Consider the following 12,986-nt stretch of genomic DNA (forward strand, 5'->3'; position numbering starts at 1 on the left):
ATTCTAACCCTCACTTAATAACGTTTCCTGAACAAACAAAACAGTATAAGAAGCATCTTCTTACAGCCATAAGGCTCGCTGGGAAGAAGGCAATGAGTCAACTCCGGTTTGTGTCCTTCTTGGATGGGGATCAAGTAAGAAGAGCGTTCTCCTAGAGAGTATCCTGGAATGGGGGCCGTCCTTTGACAGAGTGTTTTGTATTTACAGTTTGAAATACTCTTTGGAGAGTTAGGCACACTTAAAAAGGAAGAGGAAACGCAATTAATATTTACTGAGCACTCACTATGGACACTAGGAGTCACCACATCTGCTCCTCACAGCCGTACTGTAACACAGATATTACCATCTCCAGTTTGCAGATGAGAGAAACTTGATTCAGTGTTAGTAACCTGCCCAAGGCGACTAAGCCAAGAAGTGGCAGAAACAGGATCTGACCCAAACCGAATGGTAAAGCTCATTCTTCTCACTACAAACTGTGTGGACTAAAAGAAGTGGACGCCTGAGGATCTCTTTCATAGAATTTAAAAACTAAAAGACAATAAAAAAGGGAAGACAAAAAAGAAGAGTTTACATTCTATATAGGGAAAAAATATTTCCAAATGTCTATTTGCGGAGATCTCTTAACAACTACTCCTCTTTGAAAAGGGGAAAGCATCCTACAGGCTTATGTGTACATACTGGGCATATGAAAAGAAAAAATTTACACTTACCATTGGTAGACAATAAAAACTGAGCAGCATTTTTCTGGGGTAACCACCTAATTTTGTTGATCTTTTCTTCTATTTCTAAACTTTTCAAGTAGTCAAACTCTGGTTCATGGCTCTGAAAGGTGCTGTAAACATTATATTCTCCTCTGCTATGAGACTGGATTTTGTTCTAAAATGGAAACAAAAATATTTGGACCAGTTGAGAAATATTTCAAATTAATCAAACATATATATCAATTCCAACAGACCCTGAATCTTATATACATTATATTGTTTTTTATATTTAAAGGCTTTCAAGGAATAAATACAAATGCTTAAAAGAAAAAAAAGGAAAAGCTAAATAAAGCCTAATAATTAGGCCCAATTCATGAGGAAAAGTGTTATTAAAATACAGATCATTTTGCTGATTACTTTACCTTTGTATATGACACAGTACAGAGGACTACTGAGCATACATGACAAAAAGTAAAGATTAAATAAGAAAAGCTCATCAGGAACAGCTGGCTGAGGCACACCTTCTTTCTCTGCCCACTGTTTTAAGGATCAATTCTCTATCTGTTACTTAACATGATGTATTGTCCTCTTCCTTTCCCTTTCTCATGCCTGCCTTTAGGTCAATTCACTGCTGAAAAACTCTTTAAGAGAAGAGCTCTCATAAATGCAACAGCACATCTGACCCCGACCCCCCCACACCCAAGACCAGAGTTACAGGGCTCTATTACCCACTGAGCCCACATTCAGCAATACCCAGCAGGCCTCACCCCATCAACAACTGCGTACCCTCCTTGAATTATCTTTCTTATATTATGAGCCTAGCACGCACCAACGATTTATTTCACTTAGTATCAGTGTGAGTGAATATAATTTAAGCTATTGGATAAAGAGACTACCTGTGAACTTCTTCAGTTAACACTACCTTAGCAAAAATGAGAATTATAACCATGTTCAGAATTTTACCTTTTAATCCATCATCACATAATCAAAAACCTTTCCACCAAAAACATTAAATGTCTAGTTCAAAAAACCAATGGAAAAATAGTTTAAAAGATATTATTTATAATGAACTGTTTTAAGTAAAAGTGAATTAGCAAATGAAACGTTTAAGATTACTTGATAATAAGAATGACCTGTTAGTCACTATTATTATTTCTCCTTATAAAAAGAAAACTTTATTGAATCATCATCTTGTAAGTGTATGTTTTGGGTTGTTTTTTTCCAGTAGCTTGATTATCTGGATCGATCATTCATGGTTACAGTTGTATGTGGGTCCTCTGACAGTAGTATCAATTATTACTGAGTGGGTTTGCCAATACTGAGAATGCAGAGCATACCACAGAACATAATCCACACTGGGGATATGGAAAGGGTAAAAATCAAACTCAGAACCTTGGTCTCATTACCATACTCTTACACCAAATCTGATAACCTAACCCATTTAATATGTACATGCTAATATCTCACCAGAAGAAATTCTGTAAGTCTTCCATTGAAAGTTACTCAGTCTCTAAACGTTTGTCATGTTACTCTCCAAAAAAAGCTACAATATAATGCAGTGTTTTTAACTTAAGCTAGAGACTACAGTACTATGTACACTAGGTCCCAGAGGTACAGAGAAATTTATTAACACAGAATCTCTAATTTCTTGTAACTTGTGTTTGTGAAACTTTAGTCAAAAGTAGAAACTAAGGTCCATATAATTCAGGTAAGCAAAACAAAGAGCCAAGGTAAGCAAGGCCAAGGTATATGCAGAAACTAGGTTTATCAGGGTCTGTATTTGATGATAAGGAAAAGAAAAGCACAACCATATAAAAATATTTTCTACAACAGAAAAATAACATCATCCTTAAGACTCAGGAATAACCAAATGGGTCTAAACATGATCTATTACATGATTCAGAAACAAAATCATTGGAGGTGTTTGGCCGTCTCAATGGATTGCAAGAAGCACTGTTTCTTTCCGACAGGAAAAAAAAAAAAAAAAAAAAAAAATATATATATATATATATACACGTATATATATATACACACACACACCACACAAGGAGAAAGTTACAGCTGACAAGTTAAAGATACATGACGCATGTGCACTCTCTCCTGAAACTATGCTAAAATTACAGTGAATTTTTAAAGACAATGGATAAGAACAAAAAATAACAGGAGAGATGACAGCAGCAGTAACAAATGAAAGATGTCATAAAACAGATGCCATAAAACAATGACTGACTTAACGAACTGCAGAGCCGGACCCTAGCAGACAGTGGGATTTTCCCTAAAACGTGGGGAGGGATGTTTACATTATAATGGTTACGACAGCACTGTTCTCTGCATGAACTAAGTACACTGAGCAAACAAAAAAAAGGAACATAATCCCATGTCCTCCAACACTGTGCCACTCGAACAAGAATGCATCAAAGTCAAAGAAGGCTATTTTATTTTTGTTTTAAAAACTCTCCTACAATCAGAGAGAATCATGATACATTCTAGAATGCTTCAATATTTGGGTTTTTCTTGCACAGCTTTCCAGAGTCTATTTTCTTAACCCCACAATCTATCTATGTGAAATCTTCTTAATGAATTTAGAAACGCTTCATCCCAACACCTGTAATAGTATCTGGCATATAACAGGCATTCAATAAAAATTTTCTAAATGAACAAAAATAAAAGCAAAAAGTATGAATAAAAGGTGGCACTAGTCTGGTAAAGGGCAGCTGGAATTAACCTGGCAAATGGAGTTGGTGCAGAAATTCCGAAGAATGGGTTAGATGCACACACAGCAAGACAGAAGGTTCTCGGAAACACAGCTCTTAGTGATAAAGTAGGACACAGAATGAGGTGCAAGACAGAGTATTCTTCACATACATTAAAAAAACACAGTCCACAAAAACAAAATCACATACTTCAACATGGACAGAAACAGAAGCCACAAATACATAAAGGATACTATATCATGATCAAGTTTTAAAGCCACAATGAAGACAGTGTGGTGCTCACATGAGAACTGACAAATATACCAATGGAATAGAACAGATGGCCCAGAAACAGGCCTGAATTTGGACAAAAGTGGCACTGCTGAGCCAGGATGGTCTTCTCACTAAATAGTGTTTGGTTAATTGGCTATTCATATATAATAAAACAAACCCTGACCCCTACTACACCACAAGCCACTCATGTAAACTGATTCCAGGTGAATCAGAAATATAAATGTGAATATGTCTAGTACAACACTGTCCAAGAGAGCTTTCCGCAAATAGCCTGTATCTGTGCTGTCCAATATGGTAGCCACCAGCCGCACATGGTTACTGAGCACCTGAAATGTAGCTACTGTGACTAAGGAAGTGAACTTTAAATTTTACTTCATTTTAATTAATTAAAATTTAAATAGCCACAGGGATCTACTAACTACCATACTAGAGAGCACAGATCTAAAAGATAACAGAAATGTAGATCTTCCTGGACCTTGGGGTAGAGAAGTATTTCTTATACAGGACAGAAAAAGCAGTTAAGTCTAGAGAAAACACTGATAAACTGAATTATATTAATATTAATAACCTCTATTTGTCAAAAGATACCATTCAGAAAAAATGAAAAGGTAAGTCACAGAATGGAAGATACTTCCAACAAATACAACTGACAAAGGGTTCATATATTCAAAAAGTGCAAAAAGCCTACAAATCAGTAAGAAAAATGACAAACAACCCAGCAGAAAACAAGTGCAAGAGATTTCAGTAGGCACTTCACAAAAGATGATATCCAATGGCCAATAAACACATAAAAAGATGCTGAACCTTGGCGTTAATCAAGAAAGGTACAAATTAAAACCACCATAAGATACCCTCATAACCTCCCAATATTTAAATTTTAAAATTACTGACAATACAAAGCATTGGCAAAGATGTGGAACAGCCAGAATTTTCATATATTGTTCATGAGAATAAAATTGGCAGAACCACTTTTTACTGTGTTGTCTACTAAAACTAAATGCCTACCCCCCCATGACATGATAATTTCATGCATGGCAACGTGCACCAAAAAATCTGCTCAAGAGTGTTCGCAGCAGCATTATTAAGCCATGAACTGAAACAACCACAATGTCTGCATCTATTTGTAACAGAATGGACAAATTGTACAGTTTTACAAAAGAACATTATATAGCAACGAAAGTGAGCAAATTATTACACAAACATAAACTGAGCAAAAAGGCCAGACATAAAATACTTACTGTAGATTCCATTTATAAAAAGTTCTATAACTACAAGCCAAACTAAGTGTTAGAAGACAGGTTTACAAGGGGAGGAAAGAGAAAGGAATGACTGGGAAGGGGAATGAGAAAGGTTAAAGGAAGGATGGGAAGTTCTGTGTGTGATAATCCACTAGTGTTTTGTGCACTTTTCTGTGTATATTTCAATACAGCTTTTAAAAAAATACAGCATAGAAACTGTGCAGCCACTTTGAAAACTGTATGGGCGTTCCTCAAAAAAATAAAAAAATAGTGTTTCTCTGGTGACGCAGTGGTTAAGAATCCGCCTGCCAATGCAGGGGACACAGGTTCGAGCCCTGGTCCGGGAAGATCCCACCTGCCACGGAACAACTAAGCCCGTGCACCACAACTACTGAAGCCCGTGTGCCCAGAGCCCGTGCTCCGCAACAAGAGAAGCCACCACAATGAGACGCCTGCACAATGCAACAAAGAGTAGCCCCCGCTCAGCGCAAGTAGAGAAAGCCCACACACAGCAACAAAGACCCAGCGCAGCCAAAAATAAATAAATTTATTAAAAAAAAAAAAAGTACTTCCCTAGCGTTCTAGTGGTTAAGACTCCACGTTTCCACTACAGGGGGCACAGGTTCGATCCCCTGTCAGGGAACTAAGATCCTGCATGCCACAAGGCACAGATGGGGAAAAAAAAAAAAAAACAACTACCATATGATCCAGCAATCTGGTATATATCCAAAATAATTGAAAACAGAATCTCAAATGAGATTATTCACAATAGCTAAGAAGTGGAAACAACCTAAATGTCCATCAACTGATAAATGAATAAAGAAAATGTGGTGTGTGTGTGTATAATATACATTTAATGGAATATTATTCATCCTTAAAAAAAAAAAGGAACTCCTGTCATAGGCTACAACATGGATGAACCTTAAGGACATTATGCCAAGTGAAATAAGCCAGTCAAAAATGACAAGTACTGCATAATTCCACTTATACGGGGTATCTAAAGTAGTCAACCTCATAGAAACAGAAAGAATGGTGACTGCCAGGGACTGGAGGGAGGAAGAAGGAAGTTGCTGTTCGGTGGGTACAGAGTTTCAGTTATGCAGAACTGGGGGTTCTGTTGCATAACAATGTATATGTGGTTGGCAAAATTGTATTGTACACATGGATATTTTGCCACAATTAAATAACAAACAGCACACAAAAACAAAATACAAATTATAAGAACACATTCAAATGGTTATCTATGAAGGGAGAGGTGCATGGGAGAATGGGAGCACATTATGCAAATAAGTTAACGTACGTGTGACTACACACATGCGTGCACGTGTTTGTTTACTTAAAGAAAGGGCCTCGCCATGATCTATAATGGTAGTGTCATGACCTCAAGTATGCCTCTGAGGTTCAGACAAGCCGAAACAGAATATAAAACAGCAGTAAAATCCAATGATGTTTGAGCCAAACAAACATTTGGAAAGAGAATTAGAACTTCATTTCTTACACAAAAATAAATTCCAGAGGGAATAATTAAAAGTAAATAAAAGCAGCCAAAAGAAAGTACAATGGCAAATAATTTCTATATAATTCTGAAGTGAAAAAGAGCTTCTAAGTATAAAAATGAAAGCAAAGAGCAGAGAAAGGTGGACGTCTGTCCGACTAGGAAGAATATTTAAAGGTTAAAAAAAGTATACTGGGGGAAAAGTGCATCTTAAGACAACAGGTTACTACCTTTCATGTGTAAAAGGTCCTTAAAAATAAGTAGGAAAAATATTAACACCCTCCTCTGAAAGATGAAAAGGTCATTTACCTAAAAAATGATCAGTAAATAAATATATGTGTAACTACTCATCATCATTAGTATTAAAAATTAAGGAATAATGTTTTGCCTTTAAACTGATGAAGAATAAAAAAACATGATAATGACCACTGTTTTAATGATGAGAATATGGACAAAGTCATACACTACTGAGAGAAGTATAAATTTACACAGCTTTTCTGGAGGATAATTTGTCCATACTTATTGAAAGCCTTAAAAAGGTACTGAACAATTCCACTTCAAAGTATAACCTAATGAAAAACAATGATGCAAAGATGTATGAACAACTTAATGCATAAACAACCTAAGTCAAGTAAATTATGAAATGCTATAGAGCCAATTAAATTCATACGGAGATCAATGTTTCTCAACCATGTTAATTTATGCGCAATGCTTCCTTGCTAATTAATACCTTCTGCAGATTCCACAAGCTACATGTTTGTTAAACTGTGTCATTTAAGTTATAAAGACAGACTATGATTCTTCCAAATGACACATGCACTTGTTTCCACTCAGGGTTTGCAATAGTCTCTTCACTTCCCTGACTGAGACTGAGATTAATGCAAGAAAACATTAGAAGTTACAGAATGATACATACAACATGATACTTTTTCTACAAAACAAAGTAGAGCCCCAGAATAAACACAGATACATAAATTGATCTCTATTCATGTGATGGGATGATTTTGGATTTTTATCTTATTCTTTGTGGAAATGATACACAGTTTTCATATTTTCCACGATAAACATATTAAGAATAATCAAGAGTTAAAAATGACTTCTTTGAAGGAACATCACTTGATGTTCTATAACAGCTAATTCTAAATATATAAAAAACTGCCTTGTGTTTTTACTAACTTCCTCTGCCTTAAATGAAACTCTGTGAAAATACAGAAAATATTTACTTTGCTCCTAGACCAAAACGTAAAAAATTTTAGGAAACATTAAATGTATTTTCCTTTGATCACATAAAAATGAGAAAAAAAAGGACTTTTTTTTTTTTTTTTTTTTGCGGTATGCGGGCCTCACTGTTGTGGCCTCTCCTGTTGCGGAGCACAGGCTTCAGACACACGGGCCCAGCCGCCCCACGGCATGTGGCATCTTCCCGGACAGGGGCACGAACCCGTGTCCCCTGCATCAGCAGGCGGACTCTCAACCACTGCACCACCAGGGAAACCCCAAAAAAAGGACATTTTTAAGCTTCCAAATAGAGCACTAAGAAAACTTAGTTACTGTTTTTTAATGCTCCTTTAATTCTATTACTTGTTAGAGACAACCATTTGTTTTATATTTCAAAATGTAGTTGACCCTTGAACAACATGGGGGTTATGGGTGCCAAAATCTAAAATAGTCAATGTGCTATTATTCAGATTATCTAACTACCCAGGATAATTTATTTCTAAAGCATGACACAGAATAAGAGCAGGGCATAGGGCAAAAAATTTTAATTACTGGGAATATTACGAGGTAAACTGAGACTAGCAATCTGGATAACAGATGGCTGAACAAGAGGGGTGGCTGGCTGGATGAGTAAATACAAATGAGGACTAGAACCCAGGTCTTTAAACGTGCAGGTCTTTCAAACTCGTTCCAACTTTTCCTTCTCTAAGCCTCTATAGAGAAAACATCATACCTTAATGGCTACTATTAAAAAGTCTGATAAGTACTTTTCTCATTACTATAAAGTTAATGAAACTGATTTTCTTGTGTGATTTATACCACTTAGGCTCATTACTTAGAGGAGTAAGATTTTTTTTTCATTGTGGATGTTCATCCCAATTTATACAGAATTAGCTTTTTTTTTTACCTACTTGACTAGCTGTGTGATCTTAGAGAAGACATTTATCTTCGCTAAATCTCAGTTCATTTATAAATCTGTAATAAATTGAGACATAGTAAGTGTGCATAACATCTTCGTTATTTTACTATGAAGATTAATAAGATTTAGGGAGCTTGGCAGAGGGTCTGGCATATAAACTGTTGTTGCTATACCCATGTCAGAATGGGAAAAGCAATGGACAGGGAATTGGGATATAAGGGTTCTAGAGCAAGGGTTCACTTCTTTGTTAACTGTACAACTTTCCACGAGTAAACCTGCTGTCTGAGCCCCCCAGTTTCTTTATTGGTAAAAAGAGATTGCATTACCAGAGGTTACAAATTTGGGGCCCACAGACTACTCAACTCCCAAGGGTCCATGGGATTTTATAAACTCGGATGTGGTAGAAATTTACATGTTACTTTTACTAATCTCTAGCTGAAATTCAGCATTTCTTTCAATTATGGATGTAGCAGCAGGCCACAGTATTAGCAATACCATGACTTTGTCACTATAGAAATGACATGTTTTAAAATCACACTTCAGCTGTTAGTCACAAAAAAACACATATTGCTCAAAAATAAGTATTTTTAATAAATTGAAAAATATATTTCAATAGTTTCCTTCACAATCCTATGTATTTTATGCAATTAAAACATTCTTGAGAAGTCCACAGACTTTACCAGGCTACTGAAGGAAGCTACGGCACAGAAAGGATTAAGAACCCCTGCAAACCCTATAAATTTTAGCTCTTAATTTCTATGAACACACCATATACATATAAAGTTCAAAACAGGCAAAACAAATTCACGGTTAGTTCGGGATAGGGGCTAGTAGTGACAGGATAGAGAGGCTTCTGGAGTGCCAGTAATATCCCATTTCTTGACCCAGGTGATAGTTACACAAATGTATTTGTTGTGAAAATCCATAGAACTGTACACATATAATTCTATGCATTTTTCTATATGCATGATCTATCTTGGAAAAACAGTTTAAACATATTTTTAGAAAAGATAGACTTGAAGCTGTATTTTGGAGCTTCATTATCCTGGTATTGGAATGCAGTCAATTTTAATTTTAATTTTCTAACAGGTTAAGTCCCCAAAGGAGTTTATTAAAAGTAAGTAAGTAAATGAATGAATAAATAAATAAATAAATAAAAAGAGGAAAAGTGATGGTGTCTCTCTGGCTTCCAGAAATTCTGACTTAGTGGTTTTGAAGTGCAATCTAGGAACCTGCATTTTAACATTCTGGTTAAAATTTTTAGGTGGTTAGCTGCACTTTTAGGTGATTCTAACATTTTGTACTCTGAAAGCACAACCTTAGATTAAAAAATTGAATGAAAAATGAAGACAGGTAAAGCCCGGTAGCTTAGAAAAGGAAGCTTATTTTATAGATATTTTGATTTGGAAGAAACCACAGTGGTAGTATTTTCTTGAACTTCTCATATTCTTTCCACAATATTCCTGACAGATGGGCATCCAATTCTTGTGTACTTATTTCCATACACAAAATAAACTAATCTCTTCTTCCACATGAACCCCTAAGTTACAAGACTCTTCGTAGTCTCTTCTTCTCCTGGCTTTACAGCCTTAGTCCCTTCAACCATTACTCTCCAATGTCTCTAAATCTGCTATTCTGCTTGGCGCACGGGAAGTACTATGTTAAGTGAACAGTGCCACATCACTCTAAAACAGTAGGATCTGTCCCTTCACTTAAACAACTGACTAAACCAAGCCCTTTCTATAAACGATATTGAATTCTGTTACACCACATCTTGATTTTGAGTCCCATTCCAGTCTTTCTAAATAATTCAGAAAGGGAATACAAACATATTAACAATACTATCCATCTTTTGAGATAAGCACACTAAGCTTTCTTCTGTACTCTGTTAAGGAGTTTTGGGAATACCACATTAAGAACAAAAAAATGAGAAAGAAATCCTAGAAAGTAACCAGCAGTCACAGAAAACAGAAAACAAATGCTGCATAACGATCCAGAAAGAAATCAGAAAGGAACCACCTCTCTGCTCACTTTTACCCTTAACTGTCCCTTAAAAATATCAACCCTCCCCCAACACTTTAGCTTATCATGTATATCAAAAAGCCTCAGAGGAACGAGAAGTTCTGAGCAATCCAAAGCCAACAGGAAATCAACTACCTCAACAACTACTGATCACCTAATATGAGCACCCACAGAAACAAAGATCCCTTAAAAACTACGGAACACCACAACGTAACAGCTGCATGGAATCTCCCTCCAAATTATCATTATCAGAAGGAATGTATCCCACCATCCACTTTGTTGTCAAAAGCCATTATATACAAGCTGTGAAAATTAGTAAGATGGGTCAGTTATTTCAGGACATGCTATAAAGAACACTGGATTAGACTCAAAATTTTGGACTCTGACCATGTGATGCACATGATGCCTAAAATCGATTTACCCTTGTGCCTCAATTTCCCTACACACCCTGCTTCTATCACAGAGATTCTGTCAAATAGAAAACTATTCAAACGTGTTAGTTATAAAAATACTATTAAATAACAGCAGAAAATGTTACAGGAACACCAGGCTGAAATATACTCGAACTGAATGAAGACCCTGTTTATTGACCACCCAGTTTCTCTGCCTGGGAAACAGATGGACAGGCAGCAAAGTGTGCCTGACAGGATGACAGGAAGGGGACCTGCCACACCTGAAGGGTAAAAGTGAGACAGAAAGGTGGGTTAAAGATGTCAAAGTTTGATGTGCAAGGTTCACTGCTGCTACAGTATGATCTTTTCTTCTTAATTAAGGGCAATAAAAAGAGTGAGTGGAAATACGTAAATCTCCAGTCAAGTGAGTTTTAGCCAGGAATGCTGACACTGCAGACGCGATCGTTCAAGCATCATTGTGCTTTGCAAAGAGAGCTAGCATCATCATCAGGGTCTAAGAAATGCTCACTTGTTAAGCGCCAGTGTACCTTGGAATGGATGTATAATAGCTGTGGTTGTTAGAAAAGGCTGGATTAAAATTTAGAGATCCAAGTTCTAATCCCAGAGCTTTGCTATTAAACTAAGCAATATAACTTTGTTATGTAAACTTTTGCTAGGATTTACCTAAATATTAGGAAAAGACTATCTCTAGGCTTACTTCCAGTTTTTAAACTGTAACACTATTTTACAGACGTATAGCTATGAACTCATAAAATCTAACCTAAATATATTAGGTATTGATATAAATGTAAGGTACACACATTTATAACCAATGACATAGACGCTGAATGTCCTGAAGACAGCATTATATTAGAAGCTCCAGTATAAGACGGGGCTTAAAAATGTGGAAAATATATTAGGTAAAGTGCATCAGATTAATATTAACAAGATCAAGTTTCAAGAGGGAAAGCCAATAATTACCATCTTTGTTATTTAATCTATCCCTTAAAAAATACACTGATATTTACATTAAATAATTTTCAAAAGACACGCTACTAATCTGAGTTTCCAGATAATTAATTTTTGTCTTTAACTCTTAAATGCAGTTAAGAATGACAGACAACTTACACTTTTAAATAACACAAAGCCCCCATTTGAAATGTAGGCTCTCTCAGAAACCCTCAATGTAAAGCCCTTCAAGATGGAAGTGCCTAGGAAGCAAACTTAATTTTAAATGCTTTTCTCCAAACACCCTTCTTTAAAACAAAAGTGTAGACTGCCATTAATTTTCAGTTAAAAAAAAAAAATACACGGAAGGGCAGAAAATGCCTACGGGAAAGCCAGCTCTAAATTCTGCATAACAAAATTAACACTCACATTTTGGTTACCTAACATGAAAGACATTAGAGCGCACTGAGAGATAACATGTTGGAAGTTCTGGGTTCTGGTTGTTAGCTCTGCCACGAAGAAATCAAGTGATCTCTTAATAGCCTGGCTTTCTCATTTGTAAATAAAGGGAAATGGTAATGACCTGTAAGGTTCCATTTCGACTCTTAAGTATTTCAAAATTCTTATGGTCACATTTTTTAGCTGCTTGAAAACAGGAACAGAAAACTGATTTTGCCCCCCTTCCCACATGATCATTCTCTGTCAAGAAAAGCTTGAGTCTTATTTTCATATTTTCTTCCAACCAAAAAAAAATAATAAATAAAAGGAGACATATTTAGTGTTTGTGCATCTTCGAATCAGACACTATTAATCATTTCTTTTAAAATTAAATTACCTACCTCACTGGGTGTTGTGAGGATTAATTCATTAGTGTTTGTAAAGCACTTTGAGATCCTCAGGTCAAAGGCGCTATAGAAGTGCAAAGTAGTAGTATTATTACTAGATTCTTGCTTATTTAAGGAATTTCACAATCCTTTAAAAGCTAACTCTGTGTTATGATTTAGACATCTATTTGTAAAACCCTGCATTTTATCCACATTACTTTTAACTCTTCTTGAATATCTTA

The 12,986-nt window shown here is 35.9% G+C and overlaps 1 protein-coding gene across 2 annotated transcripts in view; it reads right to left on the reverse strand.

Annotated features, from left to right (window-relative positions):
- PPP2R2A (protein phosphatase 2 regulatory subunit Balpha) overlaps positions 1-12,986 on the reverse strand; it is an 83,829-nt gene that overhangs the window by 15,880 nt on the left and 54,963 nt on the right. For both annotated transcript variants that reach the window (XM_079927903.1, XM_079927904.1), the window contains one exon: positions 711-876. In XM_079927903.1, the coding sequence (XP_079784029.1) occupies positions 711-876 (166 nt within the window). The remainder of the gene's footprint in view (positions 1-710; positions 877-12,986) is intronic.

Source organism: Stenella coeruleoalba, assembly GCF_951394435.1.
Source record: "Stenella coeruleoalba genome assembly, chromosome: 7".
Taxonomy (NCBI): domain Eukaryota; kingdom Metazoa; phylum Chordata; class Mammalia; order Artiodactyla; family Delphinidae; genus Stenella; species Stenella coeruleoalba.